Source organism: Papio anubis, chromosome 18 (assembly GCF_008728515.1).
Source record: "Papio anubis isolate 15944 chromosome 18, Panubis1.0, whole genome shotgun sequence".
Classification (NCBI taxonomy): domain Eukaryota; kingdom Metazoa; phylum Chordata; class Mammalia; order Primates; family Cercopithecidae; genus Papio; species Papio anubis.
The window spans coordinates 22,308,245-22,324,194 of NC_044993.1; the positions used below are offsets into that span (position 1 = coordinate 22,308,245).

The 15,950-nt window shown below is 45.2% G+C and overlaps 1 protein-coding gene across 2 annotated transcripts in view; it reads right to left on the reverse strand.

Annotated features, from left to right (window-relative positions):
- CTCF (CCCTC-binding factor) overlaps window positions 1–15,950 on the reverse strand; it is an 84,064-nt gene that overhangs the window by 28,111 nt on the left and 40,003 nt on the right. For both annotated transcript variants that reach the window (XM_003917049.4, XM_017953698.3), the window contains exons 3-4: window positions 3,509–4,298; window positions 3,004–3,174 (exon numbers count right to left, since the gene is read on the reverse strand). In XM_003917049.4, coding sequence (XP_003917098.3) covers window positions 3,004–3,174; window positions 3,509–4,289 — 952 coding nt within the window. In that variant the 5' untranslated portion in view covers window positions 4,290–4,298. The remainder of the gene's footprint in view (window positions 1–3,003; window positions 3,175–3,508; window positions 4,299–15,950) is intronic.

Consider the following 15,950-nt stretch of genomic DNA (forward strand, 5'->3'; position numbering starts at 1 on the left):
CTCTTGCTCTGTCGCCTCGGTTGTAGTGCAGTAGCATGATTTTGGCTCGCTGCAACCTCTACCTTCCAGGTTGAAGCAATTCTCTTGCCTCAGCCTCCTCAGTAGCTGGGACTACAGATACGTGCCACCACACCTGGCTTTTTTTTTTTTTTTTTTTTTTTTTTTGGATTTTTAGTAGAGACGGGGTTTCACCATGCTGGCCAGGACGGTCTCGATCTCCTGACCTTGCGATCTGCCTGTCTTGGCCTCCCAAAGTGCTGGGATTACAGGCGTAAGCCACCATGCCCGGCTTTTTTTTCTGAGACCGAGTTTTGCTCTTGTTGCCCAGGATGGAGTGCAATCGCACGATCTCAGCTCACTGCAACCGCCACCTCCCAGGTTCAAGCGATTCTCCTGCTTCAGCCTCCCGAGTAGCTAGAATTACAGGCATGTGCCACCATGCCCAGCTAATTTTGTATTTTTAGTAGAGATGGGGTTTCCCCATGTTGGTCAGGCTGGTCTTGAACTCCCGACCTCAGGTGATCTGCCTGCCTTGGCCTCCCAAAGTGCTGGGATTACAGGCATAAGCCACCACACCCAGCCACCTGGCTAATTTTTGTATTTTTAGTCGAGACAGGATTTACTCCTGACCTCAAGTGATCCACAAGCCTCGGCCTCCCCAGGTGCGGGGATTAAAGGTGTGAGCCACCATGCCCAGCCATCAAGGCTCATCCTTACCAAGTTAGCTTTCAACTGCTACAGCATCTTTTTTTTTTTTTGAGACAGAGTCTCGCTCTGTCACCTGGGCTGGAGTGCAATGATGTGATCTCCACTCACTGCAATTTCTGCTTCCTGGATTTAAGCAATTCTCCTGCCTCAGTCTTCCAAGTAGCTGGGACTACAGGCATGCGCCACCACACCCAGTTAAATTTTTTATATTTTTAGTAGAGACAGGGTTTTGCCATGTTGGCCAGGCTGGTTTTGAACTCCTGACCTCAGGTGATCCACCCACCTCGGCCTCCCAAAGTGCTGGGATTACAGGCAAGAGCTATGGTGCCTGGCTGCTACAGCATCATAACAAAGGCAATGGCGCCCCCTAGAATACAATGCAACTGCATCTGGAACATGAAAAGGTATACTCTTCGCCATAAACCGATACTCTTGTGTAGGCACCTGTCTGCTCTTGCGGGTTTTGTTGATATGAATTAGTCCTGCCAAATCTGCTGAGTAACCAGACTGCACCTCTTACTTTCAAAGCTGAAGACTAGATAGAGAATGCCCACATCAAGGCACACCCATCCTGGGAAGTCCTGTCATGGGGCCATTTATTTATTGATTTTGGTGAGACAGAGTCTTGCTCTGTCACCTAGGTTGGGGTGCAGTGGCACAATCTCGGCTTACTGCAACCTCTATGTCCCGCATTCAAGTGATTCTCCTGCCTCAACCACCCAAGTAGCTAGGTTTACTGGCGTGTGCCACCACACCCAGCTGATTTTTTGTATTTTTAGTACAGAGGCAGTTTTGCCATGTTGGCCAGGCTGGTCTAGACCTCCTGGCCTCAAGTGATCTACCTCCCATCGGATTTCCAAAGTGCTGGGATTACCCAGTTACTTTTACATAGTCATTTGCCCCATCCTAGTGTCTTCAAAGTATCAAATAAAACATATTATCAAGTGTCTGAGTAGAAATTATAGAGATGTTTAAAAGTCAGTCATATTAGTGAAGAATGTGCCAATGTACAGCATACTGTTTATGATTAACACCCACTTGATCATGGTCATCTGACAACCAGCACAAACAAATCTAAAACAAGAGTTGTCATTAGAAATTTTTAGAAGCCTGAAAAACAAAAACAAGAGTTGTCATATGAAATGAAGTACAGAATATGGACAGAAGAAAGTTATTCTGCATGAAAAACCATGTGAGAAGATTTGCAACTAAGTTCCTACACTGGAATAACAAACAGCCCAGGAGAGCTTAAAGAGAGGTTTAGTGCATACAGTCCCTCTACTTTAGACCTCATGGAACCTGGCCATAGCCAACATGAAGCTAATATCAGAATATCTGAACACTAAAGTAAGTAGGGTGCTCAAATAAATGTTTGAATTATCAAGAACGGTGCCTTAACTTTTCCATTCTGAAATTATGAATTACTTATCCTGAAACAACCAGAAACAAAAAATGGTATGGTGTGTTTTTGAGACAGAGTCTCACTGTCACCCAGGCTGGAGTGCAGTAGCGCTATCTCAGCTCACTGCAACATCTGCCTCCCAGGTTTCAAGCGATTCTCCTGCCTGAGCCTCCTGAGTAGCTGGGATTACAGGCACCCGCCACCACACCTGGCTAATTTATGTATGCTAGTAGAGATGCATGGGGTTTTGTCATGTTGGCCAGGCTGGTCTCCAACTTCTAATCTCAAGTGATCTGCCCACCTCAGCCTCCCAAAGTCCTAGGATTACAGGCATGAGTCACTCTGCCCAGCCTTTTTTTGTTTTGTTTTTTTTGTAAATAAAGGTAGGATTTCACTTCCATTTGTTGTTTTTTTTTTTTTTTTTGGATGGAGACTCACAGTCGCCCAGGCTGGAGTGCAGTGGCGGGATATCTCGGCTCACTGCAAGCTCCACCTCCCGGGTTCATGCCATTCTCCTGCCTCAGCCTCCCGAATAGCTGGGACTACAGGCACCCGCCACCACACCCAGCTAATTTTTTGTATTTTTAGTAGAGACGGGGTTTCACTGGGATTTCACTATTTCTAATGTTCTTCCTCAGAGTACCAGGCATCTATTGCCAGAGACTCTTTTTTTTTTTAAGAGACAGGGTGTTGTTATTTTTCATTAAATTTTCTTTACATTTGTCTATAATAACTAAACCCAAGTGCTTACAATAAAATCATGATTACAAAAAGGGCATCATAAGAAATAACAAAAACTTCCTTTAAATTCCCACTGGAGTGAGCTTGAATGAATACTAAAAAGCCAAGTCTGAGCATTTGTTGTTGTAGCCCCCAACATTCTTATCCAGCACCTGTGTGTGTGTTAAGGTGATTCCTCAGGAGGGTGACTGTTCTGAATGCCCTGCCACAGAGATGGCACTTGTGTGGTCTCTCATCAGTGTGGCTTTTCATGTGACGATCCAAATTTGAACGCCGTGGACACGTGTAACTGCAAAGCTCACACTGGAATGTCTTCTTTACACCTATGTGCAAAATAAAACACTTGCTGCAGAGTTTCAAAGTGTTAAGATTAATCCTAATCTTAAATTTCTACAAATATATTTTATTAGCTTTTAATAACAAAACCCAATATAAGTCATAATTATCTCATATCATTGATACATTTACTTCTTCTTTGGGATTAAAAACAGAGCATTTGATCTGTAAAAAAACTTACTTTAGACTGGTTTTAAAGAACTGTACCCACATAACGACCTTTTACAAATACAGTTAATATAAAACAACTTGCATAGGCACTGTGTTGTGTGCTCATCCCAAAATGGTTTTATGAAACCACTATGGATAAACTTGTTTTACCTTTCTTTTTAATTTTTGTTGGCTTTGGAGGCTTCATATTACCAACCACTTTCTCTGCATTAACCTCTGATAGCAGACCCTCCTGCTGTTCTTCCTCAAAATCGTAGACAGACACATCTACATCTTTGCCCTCCTCTGTATAACGCAGTTTGCTCTTTTTGGTTTTCTTTGTTTTTTTGGCTGGTGGCTGATAGTCTGGGTCTTTTTGCCAACTAGGATCTTCCTGGGGTGGAAGTTCCCCTTGTTCTAGTGTCTCCACCTCTCCATTGGCCCCCACTTTAACCACCTGAAACCCTTCAGGCAAGGGTAGGGTGTGGCATATCATGGGTTCACTTTCCGCAAGGCCCTCTTTAGACACTTCATTTTCATAAGCCCCCTGAAGTTCTTCTACGGAAGTGGTAGCAACAGGTACAGTCACAGGAACAGGTACTTGAACAAGCTGAAGCTCTCCTATGTTTATGGGCTGTTCCTCCATATTTACAACTTGTAAAGTTATAATCTGGGTATCGTCCACAGCAGCCTCTGCTTCTGGAGCCACTGTGCCCTCCATTACTTCAGTCTTCATCTGAAGAAGGGTGGGGTCCAGCTGTTCCATCATTACCATCTGTACACTGCTGTTGACATCCTGGACCACCTCACCCCCATCCGTCTGGTTCTGGGGTAAGTGGCAGGCATCTTCTTCCTGGCCCCCTTCCCGGCGTCTCTGGTAAGTCTTTCTCTCCTTTCCTTTAATAAAAGTTTCGGACTCCTCCACAATGGCTTCGACCGCCTCACCTTCCATTTCCCCTGCCTTTATTAAGGGAGAACACAGATTGTTATTTAAAGCAAAGCAGCCTAAATAAAAACATACATTTTAAAACAAAAAGACCCTGTGGTGAATGAATTAGGCATCAATGGTTGTTAATATTAAAATAAAGACACAACAGACATTATGTGCCTCTTGATGAAAGAAAAAACCACACCTATAATGCAATCTTGTCAAACCCAAAAACTCCGAAACCAATCAAGTCTCTAGATCAAACCCAATTAACAGGAAATTGGTGACTGAAGATGTTAAATTACACTACAGGGATTAAATCAGTGAAATCCATACTGAGGGAAACACTGCAAGATTATACTCAGGTTCTTCTGCAAATAGATAACCAGAAGAATAAAGAGAAGACTGGAGGGAGAACCAGTAGATCAGTGGTGCTCAGCCTGGGGTGACTCTGCCTCTAGGAACATTTGGCTAAGACATTTTTGGTTGTCACTACTGGGCTGGGATGTGCTACTGGTATCTAGTGGGTGGAAGCTAGAGATGCTATTAAACATCCTCCAAGGCACAGGTCAGTCCTCCACCACAAAGAATTATCAGGCCCAAGATGTCAAGAGCACTGAGGTTGAGAAACTCTGATATAAAGAGTCTTAAGAGACCAGTAATCAATCACAATGCATGAATCTTCTTTGGATCCTGATTCAAACCAATAAATGATGAAAAAGATGTGACACAGGCCAGGCGCGGTGGCTCACGCCTATAATCCCAGCACTTTGGGAGGCCGAGGCGGGTGGATCATGAGGTCAGGAGATCAAGACCATCCTGGCTAACACGGTGAAACCCCGCCTCTACTAAAAATACAAAAACAATTAGCCAAGCATGATGGCAGGCGCCTGTAGTCCCAGCTACTCGGGAGGCTGAGGCAGGAGAATGGCGTGAACCCGGGGTCAGAGCTTGCAGTGAGCAGAGATCCCGCCACTGCACTCCAGCCTGGGCAACAGAGCGAGACTCTGTCTCAAAAAAAAAAAAAAAGAAAGATGTAACACAACACAATTAGAAATTTCAACTCTGGATATCTGATGATATTAAAGAATTACTAACAAAACTAATTTAAATCTTACACATGTAGTGGGGAAGACATTGGTCAAAGGACATAAAATTTCAGTTAGTGGGAATAAGTTCAAGAGATCTATTGTACAACATGACTATTATACTTAATAATGTACACCTGAAAATAACTGAGAGCAGATTTTTAAGTGTTCTCATCACAAAAAATGGCAAGGATGTGAGATGATGCATATATGAATTAGCTTAATTTTCTGCAATGATGGGGTCTTGCCATGTTTCCAGACTGGCCTTGAACTGGGCTCAAGCAATCCTCCCACCTAAGCCTCCCAAAATGCTGGGATTATACGTGTGAGCGAGTCACTCTGCCCGGGCCTGCCAATGTTTTGTAAAAAGCTTTATTGAGGTAGCTATATTAAGGGCATCATGGCTCACGCCTATAATCCCAGGACTTTGGGAGGCCAAGGTGAGCAGATCACCTGAGGTCAGGAGTTCAAGACCAGCCTGACCAACATGAAGAAACCCCGTCCTTATTAGCCGGGTTTGATGGCACATACCTGTAATCCTGGCTACTTGGGAGGCTGAGGCAGGAGAATCGCTTGAACCCGGGAGGTGGAGGTTGCAGTGAGCTGAGATTGCGTCACTGTACTGCAGCCTGGGTAACAAGCGAAACTCCGTCTCAAAAAAAAAAAAAAAAAAAAAAAAAAAGCACTAAACATACCTCGAAAATTTCCTTGTATTTTTGTTTTTGGTGATAACATTTATCATGAGATCCATCCTCAACATAATTCAAAGTGCATAACACCATATGATTAATATAGGAACTATGTTGTGCAGCAGATCTCTAGAACTTATTCATCTTGCATAACTGAAATTTTATACCCACTGAACAGCAATTCCCCATTTTCCCCACCCTGTCAAAGTTTTTTGACCTTGTTTTTTGAAGCTAAACTCAGAACTTAGATCTAGACTGCAATGGCCCTGTTTGTAGACACCACACAAAACTGCCCATGTCATACCATCAACTTGACATTCACTTCTCTCCCAACAATGAATCATGAATTCCCTGAGGATAAGATCCACATCTAACAAGTGGGGCTTTTTTTTTTTTTTTTTTTCTGAGATGGAGTCTTACTGTGTCGCCCAGGCTGGAGTGCAGCGGTGAGATCTCTGCTCACTGCAAGCTCCGCTTCCCGGGTTCACGCCATTCTCCTGCCTCAGCCTTCTGAGTAGCTGGGACTACAGGTGCCTGCCACCACGCCTGGCTAATTTTTTGTATTTTTAGTACAGATGGGGTTTCACTGTTAGCCAGGATGCTCTCGATCTCCTGACCTCGTTATCTGCCTGCATAGGCCTCCCAAAGTGCTGGGATTACAGGCGTGAGCCACGGGGCCTGGCCAACAAGTGGTTTTCACTATTTTTGTTTTTGAGACGGAGTCTTGCTCTGTCGCTCAGGCTGGAGTGCAGTGGTGCGATCTCAGTTTACTGCAAGCTCTACCTCCCGGGTTCACGCCATTCTCTTGCCTCAGCCTCCCAAGTAGCTGGGACTACAGGCACCCGCCACCACGCCCGGCTAATTTTGTTTGTATTTTTAGTAGAGATGGAGTTTCACCGTGTTAGCCAGGGTGGTCTCGATCTCCTGACCTCATGATCCACCTGCCTCGGCCTCCCAAAGTGCTGGGATTACAGGCGTGAGCCACTGCGCCCAGCCGATTTTTACTATTTTGGTTTTTTTTTTTTGAGTCAGAGTCTCATACTGTTGCCTGGGCTGGACAATGGCATGATCTCGGCTCACTGCAACCTCCGCCTGCCAGGTTTAAGTGATTCTCCTGCCTCAGCCTCCTGAGTAGCTGGGATTACAGGTGCCCACCACCACACCTGGCTAATTTTCTGTATTTTTAGCAGAGATGGGGTTTCACTATATTGGCCAGGCTGGTCTTGAACTTCTGACCTTGTGATCTGCCTGCCTCGGCCTCCAAAAGTGCTGGGATTAGAGGTGTGAGCCACCATGCCCGGCCATGATTGTTACTCTTTAGCACTGTGCCCAGGCTGGTAACTACTCAATAAATGCTAACCAAATTGAAAATATAATAGAAAGCAGAAAACAAATCGGCCAATTCATAGCTTTTGGCTCTTAAATCTTGTGAATGGGCCGGGCACGGTGGCTTACACCTGTAATCCCAGCACTTTGGGAGGCCAACGCTGGTGGATCAGTTGAGGCCAGGAGTTCAGAACCAGTCTGGCTAACATGGCAAAACCCCATCTCTACTAAAAATACAAAAATTAGCCAGGCGGCGCAGTGTGCACCTGTAATCCCAGCTACTTCAGAGGCTGAGGCACGAGAAGAGCTTCAACCCTGGAGGTGGCGGTTGCAGTGAGCTGAGAACGTGCCCCTGCACTCCAGCCTGGGTGACAGAGCGAGACTTGGTCTCAGAAACAAAAAACAAAAACCTTGTGAATGACATCACCTAAACAAGAGTAAAATAAGGGCCGGGCGTGGTGGCTCACGCCTGTAATCCCAGCATTTTGGGAGGCCAAGGCGGGCAGATCACTTGAAGTCAGGAGATCGAGACAAGCCTGGCCAACACGGTAAAACCCCATTTCCATTAAAAATACAAAAATTAGCCAGGTGTGGTTGCTCACACCTGTAATCCCAGCTACTTGGGAGACTGAGGCAGGAGAATTGCTTGAACTTGGGAGCTGGAGGTTGCAGTGAGCTGTACTCCCTCCACCCAGGGCAACAGCGAGCCTCTGTCTCAAAAAAAAAAAATTAAAATAATAATAATAATAAATAAAATAAAACAAAATGTGTAGCTGGGTGTGGTGGGGTGTGCCTCTAATCCCAGCTACTTGGAAGGCTGAGTCAGGCAGGAGAATTGCTTGAACCCTGGAGGCGGAGATTGCAATGAGCGGAGTGCCACTGCACTCCAGCCTGGAGCCTGGGCAATAAGAGTGAAAACTGTGTCTCAAAACAACAACAACAACAACAACAACAAAACATTAAAGTGTTTTGTATTTTTGGCCAAGAATACAGTTCAAACGAAGCTTTTGCTACTTCTATTAGAGACACTTTGACACTTTCCTCTAATTCTCTGTCTAGGCACCTTAACATTGTATTATATCCACGTTAGCAGTCAGAGAAGACTCCTTAAGCCAGGACCACCTGCGAGGCAGTACAAGAACTACAGAGAGACGGGCAAGGCCTGGTCCTACATTCTAGGAGTTACTGTCTAACATAAAGGACGAAATAGGTAGTACAATGGCTCAGGGTAAAACTAGGCAGGTCTGGAGAAAGATAACATAACCAGGTGTGATAGAAAAATGCTTCATAAACGTGGAATTTGAATGGAACCCTGAAACACGAGCAGGACATTTAAAGGCACAGTTTTGACAGTGGGGGGCAGAGGGTGTATTTTATAGGGGAAGGGTCTGGATTTTTGGGTAAAATAAATACATGTAGGAATTATGAGTAAGAAAAAGAACTGGTTTAAAGCACAGGACAGAGGAGAGGGCTGTAAGACAGGTGAAAGATGTACTGGTTGCCCCCATAGTTTGGACAGTCTTGAATAACAAAATACCTCAGATGGCTGGCAAAGGAAAACCACTTACGCTTTCCAGGCAGAGAAGTAAAGATTAACTCATTTCACAAAGAACAGGACTTAATTTCCTCAAAAAGTGTGTCTCTATTTTTGCAAAAACTGCTTGATGCACTTACCACCCTTCTGGCTCACAAAGCCCTTCAGGCTCACCTGACCCCATGATAACCTATTCAGATTTATGTCTTGCCCTCTAGCACTTTCCCCTTCAGTCAAGCTGTCTTTTCATCCAGACACAGTTCCCACTGTCATCTCCCTGTTTTCACTCTGTACTTTACGTCTCATCCACTCCTCTCAACACCAGCTCATCTTTGGCACAACAAAGTTTTCTGAGGTTCTTGTGGCCATTACTTTGCTCCAAATGTGTTTCTGATAAAATAAAGACACAGTTTAGCACTTAAAATTTTCTCAAAACGATCTATTTTTAAGGGCAAAAGCCAGGCTTGAAGCAACATACATTTTTGGACAGATTCAGCAAACCCCACCATATGCCTAGAGAAAAACAAGGCTCATGGTAAACTCCCGAGGTTGTTGAGTTGCCAGGTTGGTTTATTCTGCCACTACCTTCTTTCTTTCATTAGTCCCTTGTTCTCAACAACCAAGAGAAAAATACAACATCCAATGCAAAGGCCTCTTACTATGCTGTTCATGACAGTGGGGACAAACATAAAAAAATGTTACTGCAGAAGGTGGGGATCAAAGAACATTTGTAGAATGCTTTATAATTTGCCTATAAATTAAAAATGAGCAAAGTACTAGCATTTTTATTATAAGATCTCATTTATACCTCTGATTGTAAAAGACTAAGCATGACCTTAACTATAATTAACTTTATATACTCAGTACTGTTCAGACAGATTACGTTTAGCATAGAAATTCTCTATGCTGGCACTATTCAATAGAAATATAATGCAAGTCACAAACATAAGCCACATTACCTGCAATTTTAAGTAAAAAAAAATTCATATTAAAAAGTAAAAAAAAAAAAAAAAAAAAAATCCAGGTGAAATTAATTTCAGTAATCTATTTTGCTTAACCTGGTAGGTCCAAAATATCAATTCAAGGTTTAATCAATTTAAAAAATTGTTGGCTGGGCGCGGTGGCTCATGCCTGTAAACCCAGCACTTTGGGAAGCCGAGGCAGGTGGATCATGAGGTCAGGAGATCGAGACCATCCTGGCTAACATGGCGAAACCCCGTCTTCATGAAAAATACAAAAATTAGCCGGGCGTGGTGTTGGGCGCCTGTAGTCCCAGCTACTCAGGAGGCTGAGGCAGGAGAATGGTGTGAACCCAGAAGGCGGAGCTTGCAGTGAGCCGAGATCGCACCACTGTATTCCAGCCTGGCGACAGAGCGAGACTCCATCTCAAAAACAAACAACAACAACAAAAAAACCCCAAAACAACAAACAAAAAATTGTTATATTTGAGACACAGACTTGCTCTGTTGCCCAGACTGGAGTGCAGTGGCAGGACCACAGCTCACTGTAACCTCCAATTCCTGGGCTCCTGTGATCCTTCTGCCTCAGTCAGCCGAGGAGCTAGGACTACAGTTCATGCCACCATACTCAACTAATTTCTTTTTTTTTTGAGATGGGGTTTCCTCTGTTGCCCAGGCTGGAGTGCAACAGAATGGTCACAGCTCACTGCAGCCTTGACTTCCTGGGCTCAGGTGATTTTCCCACCTCAGCCTCCAGCGGGTTCATGCCAAGCATCGGGCTAATTTTTTTGTATTTTTAGTAGAAGTGGGGTTTCACCATGTTGCGCAGACTGGTCTCGAACTCCTGGGCTTGAGTGATCTGCCCGCCTCAGCCTCCCAAAGTGCTAGGATTACAGGAATAAGTCACCATGCCCGGCCTCTAATTTATTTATTTATTTTTTTGAGACAGAGTCTTGCATTGTTGCCAACGCTGGAGTGCAGTGGCACAATCTCGGCTCACTGTAAATTCTGCCTCCCAGGTTCACGCCATTCTCCTGCCTCAGCCTCCCGGGCAGGTGGGACTACAGGCGCCTGACACCACACCTGGCTAATTTTTTGTACTTTCAGTAGAGACGGGGTTTCACTCTGTTAGCCAGGATGGTCTCGATCTCCTGACCTCGTGCTCTGCCCACCTCGGCCTCCCAAAGTGCTGGGATTACGGGCATAAGCCACCATGCCCGGACTTTTTTTTTTTTTTTTTTTTTTTTTTAGAGGAAGTCTTGCTCTGTCGCTCAGGCTGGAGTGCAGGGGTGTGATCTCAGCTCACTGCAAGCTCTGCCTCCCGGGTTCATGTCATTCTCCTGCCTCAGCCTCCTGAATAGCTGGGACTACAGGAACCCACCACCACGCCCACCTAATTTTGTTTTTGTATTTTTAGTAGAGATGGGGTTTCACCATGTTAGGCAGGATGGTCTTGATCTCCTGACCTCATGATCCGCCCGCCTCAGCCCCCCAAAGTGCTGGGATTACAGGTGTGAGCCACCACTCCCAGCCTAATTTTTTTTTTTTTTTAATTTTGTAAAGGTGAGCTCTTACTATGTTGCCCAGGCTGGTCTTCACCTCCCAGTCTCAAGTGATTGTCCCATCTTAGACTACCAAGGTGCTGGGATTACAGGTATGTGCCATCATGCCCAGCTATATTTTACATTTACAGCATATCTTAATCTGAACCAGTAAAACTCTAAATTCTCAACAGCAACATGAGGCTAGCGGCTTCTGTACTGGGCAGCACAGCTTTGTACTTGTGTTACTCAAAATATGGTCTGAGGACCAGCAGCACTGGCATAACCTTGGAGCTTCTTAGAAACACAGACCTTCAGGTCCCACCCTTGACCCACAGAATTAGATTTTGCAATTTAACATTATACTATTACTGTTTCCCCATTAAGATTTTTTTTTTTTTCTTTTTGAGACGAAGTTTCACTCTTGTCGCCTAGGCTGGACTGCAATGGCACAATCTCGGCTCAATGCAACCTCCGACTCCTGGGTTCAAGCGATTCTCCTGCCTCAGCCTCCCAAGTAGCAGGGATTACAGGCATGCACCACTATGCCTGGCTAGTTTTGTATTTTTATTAGAGACGGGGTTTCTCCATGTTGGTGAGGCTGGTCTCGAACTCCTGACCTCAGGTGATCCGCCTGCCTCAGCCTCCCAAAGTGCTGGGATTAAAGGTATGAGCTACCGTGCCTGGCCCTAAGAAAAAAAATTTTTAAGAGAAGTTTTTCAGTCCCTGAAAAGCCCCAAAAGTTAGTATTCCTGCAAAGGGAATGATAATCCAAATGTCTGGAGCTAGGGAACAGACAAAAATCCAATTTACTTCAGAGTGACATTCTCAGAAAAGGTATCAAAGTACAAAAAATTCAGATGCTGTCAATGTAAATGTGGTGACCCTGCCAGAGTCACTACATAATCCCAGACTATTTAAATATTCTCAATAATAAAATCGGTGGAGGAAAAACAATCTTTGGGGTCTCCAGGATTTTGTAGCATACAATTTGATGCTACAACTTGAAGATGATGGAAAAAAATTCCATCTTGTCTCTGGTGTTAATCTGAAAACTTAAAATGTTACAGGCTTCTAAACAGGCCTGGCAGGGTAGCTCATGCCTGTAATCCCAGCATTTTGGGAGGCCAAGGTGGGCGGATCACCTGAGGTCAGGAGTTCGAGACCAGCCTGACCAACATGGTGAAATCCTATCTCTACTAAAAATACAAAAATTAGCCAGGCGTGGTGGCAGGCGCCGACAGGCCCAGCTATTCAGGAGGCTGAGGCAGGAGAATCGCATGAACCTGGGAGGCGGAGGTTACACTGAGCCGAGATTAAGCCACTGCATTCCAGCCTGGGCGACAGAGCGAAACTCCACCTCAAAAAAAAAAAAAAAAAATGCTTGTAAATAACCAAGTCCAATCTAAAAGAGGTCACAGATTTATAAACCAGGTAGAAACAGAAGTGGTACAAAAGATACAAATTGAAACCAACTGTGCTTCCAAGTAGCTGAGCTGACAAGAGTATTGTCTTCCTGAAAAAAAAAAACACATGGCATAAAGTCCACAAAACAACAGCATCTACTCAGGTCTTAAAGCCATAGCTTCTATTTTTAACAGAGAAAAATCAGACACAAAGTAGCAAGCCATCAGCCTCTCAATACACTGCTTAGAAATCTCAGTGCGGCCGGGCGCGGTGGCTCAAGCCTGTAATCCCAGCACTTTGGGAGGCCGAGGCGGGTGGATCACTTGAGGTCAGGAGATCGTGAGATCATCCTAGGTTTTCAACATGGTGAAACCCTGCCTCACTAAACACAAAAACCAGGGGCCGGGCGTGGTGGCTGGCCTGCAGTCCCAGCTACTGGGGAGGCTGAGGCAGGAGAACAGCGTGGAACCCAGAGGCAGAGCCAGTGAGCCGAGATCGCACGGCCTGCACTCCAGCCTGGGTGACAGCACAAGACTCCACCAAAAAAAAAAAAAAGAAATCCCAGCATCCTCTAGGTCGAAGATCGCGACCATCCTAAGCAACACCTATGAAACCCTGTCTCTACTGGAAATACAAAAACAAAATTAGCCAGGCGTGGTGGCAGGTGCCTGTAGTCCCAGCTACTGGGGAGGCTGAGGTGGGAGAATGGCGTGAACCTAAGAGGTGGAGCTTGCAGTGAGCTGAGATTGTGCCACTGCACTCCAGCCTGGGCGACAGAGCGAGACTGTCTCAAAACAAACAAAAAAAAAACCAAAAAAAAAACCCCCAGAAAACTCAGTGCATCCCATCAACCAGTGGATCCTCTTTTTACTTAACTTCTTTTACTTTCTTTCCAGAGGATGGGAGTCTCTCCTCTGAATCAGTAAGTAACCAATAGGCTGGACCAGGTCACTCTCCCCACTCCCTGGGGACTGTGCTTCTAGTTGCCTCTCCCGACACCAGCAGCTCCAATCCATCTCCTCCCTTTCTTTACTGCTTTCTTTTTTTTTTTTTTTTGAGACGGAGTCTCGCTCTGTTGCCCAGGCTGGAGTGCAGTGGCGCAATCTCGGCTCACTGCAAGCTCCGCCTCCCAGGCTTACGCCATTCTCCTGCCTCAGCCTCCCGAGTAGCTGGGACCACAGGCACCCGCCACCTCGCCCGGCTAGTTTTTTGTATTTTTTAGTAGAGACGGGGTTTCACCGTGTTCGCCAGGATGGTCTTGATCTCCTGACCTCGTGATCCGCCCGTCTCGGCCTCCCAAAGTGCTGGGATTACAGGCTTGAGCCACCACGCCCGGCCTCTTTACTGCTTTCAAATACTCAGTTCCTCTTAGCACAAAACATACCCAGTCACTCTAATTCCTACATATTTTTCGGCTCTATCCTTGCTTGAGTTGCCCATGCCTTCTAGGTTTTGTCAAAACTTTTTTTGGGGACCAATACCACCACCAAAAAGAAGTTTATATCACTCAAAACGGTTTTAACTTACTTACAAGACACAATTTTTTTCCTCCAGATTACGAAAATCACCTAATATTCTTTTTTTTTTTTTTTTGAGACAGAGTCTCGCTCTGTCACCCAGGCTGGAGTGCAGTGGCCAGATCTCAGTTCACTGCAACCTCCGCCTCCTGGGTTCACGTCATTCTCCTGCCTCAGCCTCCCGAGTAGCTGGGACTACAGGCGCCCGCCACCTCACTCGGCTAGTTTTTTGTATTTTTTAGTAGAGACGGGGTTTCACTGTGTTAGCCAGGATGGCCTCGATCTCCTGACCTCGTGATTCGCCCGTCTCGGCCTCCCAAAGTGCTGGGATTACAGGCTTGAGCCACCGCGCCCGGCCAAAAATCACCTAATATTCTGATGCTGTTTTCTCAGCTGTTCAATTAAAGGTACATATTTTATATATATATGAAATCATATCATATATAGAATTTATATACACTTCTATATATGGCTTTACTCTCCTATCTTAAAAATCTGTTCTTACGACTAGGTGTGATGGCTCAAGCCTGTAATCCCAGCACACTGGGAGGCTGAGGTAGATGACTTGAGCCCAGGAGTTCAAGCCTAGCATGGGCAACATAGGGAGACTCTAACTCTAAAAATAAATTTTAAAAAAACACACATTAGCCAGGCTGGGCATGGTGGCTCACATCTACAATCCCAGGACTTTGGGAGGCTGAGGTGGGCAGATCCCTTAAGTCCAGGAGTTCGAGACCAGCTTGGGCAACGTGGTGAAACACCATCTCTACAAAATATAGCCAGGCATGGTGGTGCATGCCTGTAGCCCCAGCTACTTGGGAAGCTGAAGCAGGAGGATCATTTCAGCCCAGGATGCAGAGGTTGCAGTGAGCTGAGATCACACCATTGAACTCCAACCTGGGCATGGGACCCCCTGTTCCTCAAAAATAAAATAAATCAAAAAAATAATAAATTTAAATATCTGTCCTTATTAAAAAGGACTCAACTCCCTCCTTAGCCCTCTGTGGCCCCTTCGTTTGGTCCACAGGTACCATCCATCAAGAACCACCAAAGCCAACCCAAACACCTTTCCTTCATCCTCAATCTCAGTTTCTCTGGTATCTGACAAGATGAAACTCATCTTCTTCCTTCATAAGCCTCTTTCCTCCCTTAGATCCCTTCCTTTGTCTCTGAGCACTCTTTTCACCAGCCTCCCTGAGTACACCAAGGCTCTGTAGCCGGCCCTTGCACTAGCCTTTTAACTTCCACTGTTTCTACACAGAGGTCTTTCCAATCCATATCTGCAATCCAAGTTTCACTGCCTAAAGGATCTCTCTATTAATGTTGGCTGTCACCTTCAACTCAATGGCACTGGACAGGGAATACACGGAAACTCCAGTATACCCAATCCATCACTAACCAACTAAATGAGCCTGGTAAAGTGGGTGGGTCAGTCATCCAGACTGTGATATCACCATAAAATGGAGCTCCTAAGACCAGATCCTTATTGTGTTTCTCTATCATCTAGGTGAAAAAGTGAAGCTTAGATAAAAAAGTTTTATTATTCGGTGTTGAGGATAAACAGGAGGTTCCTCCAGAATGAGGAAGAAATATCCAGGCAATAGGGGATGAGGGGCTAAAAGGA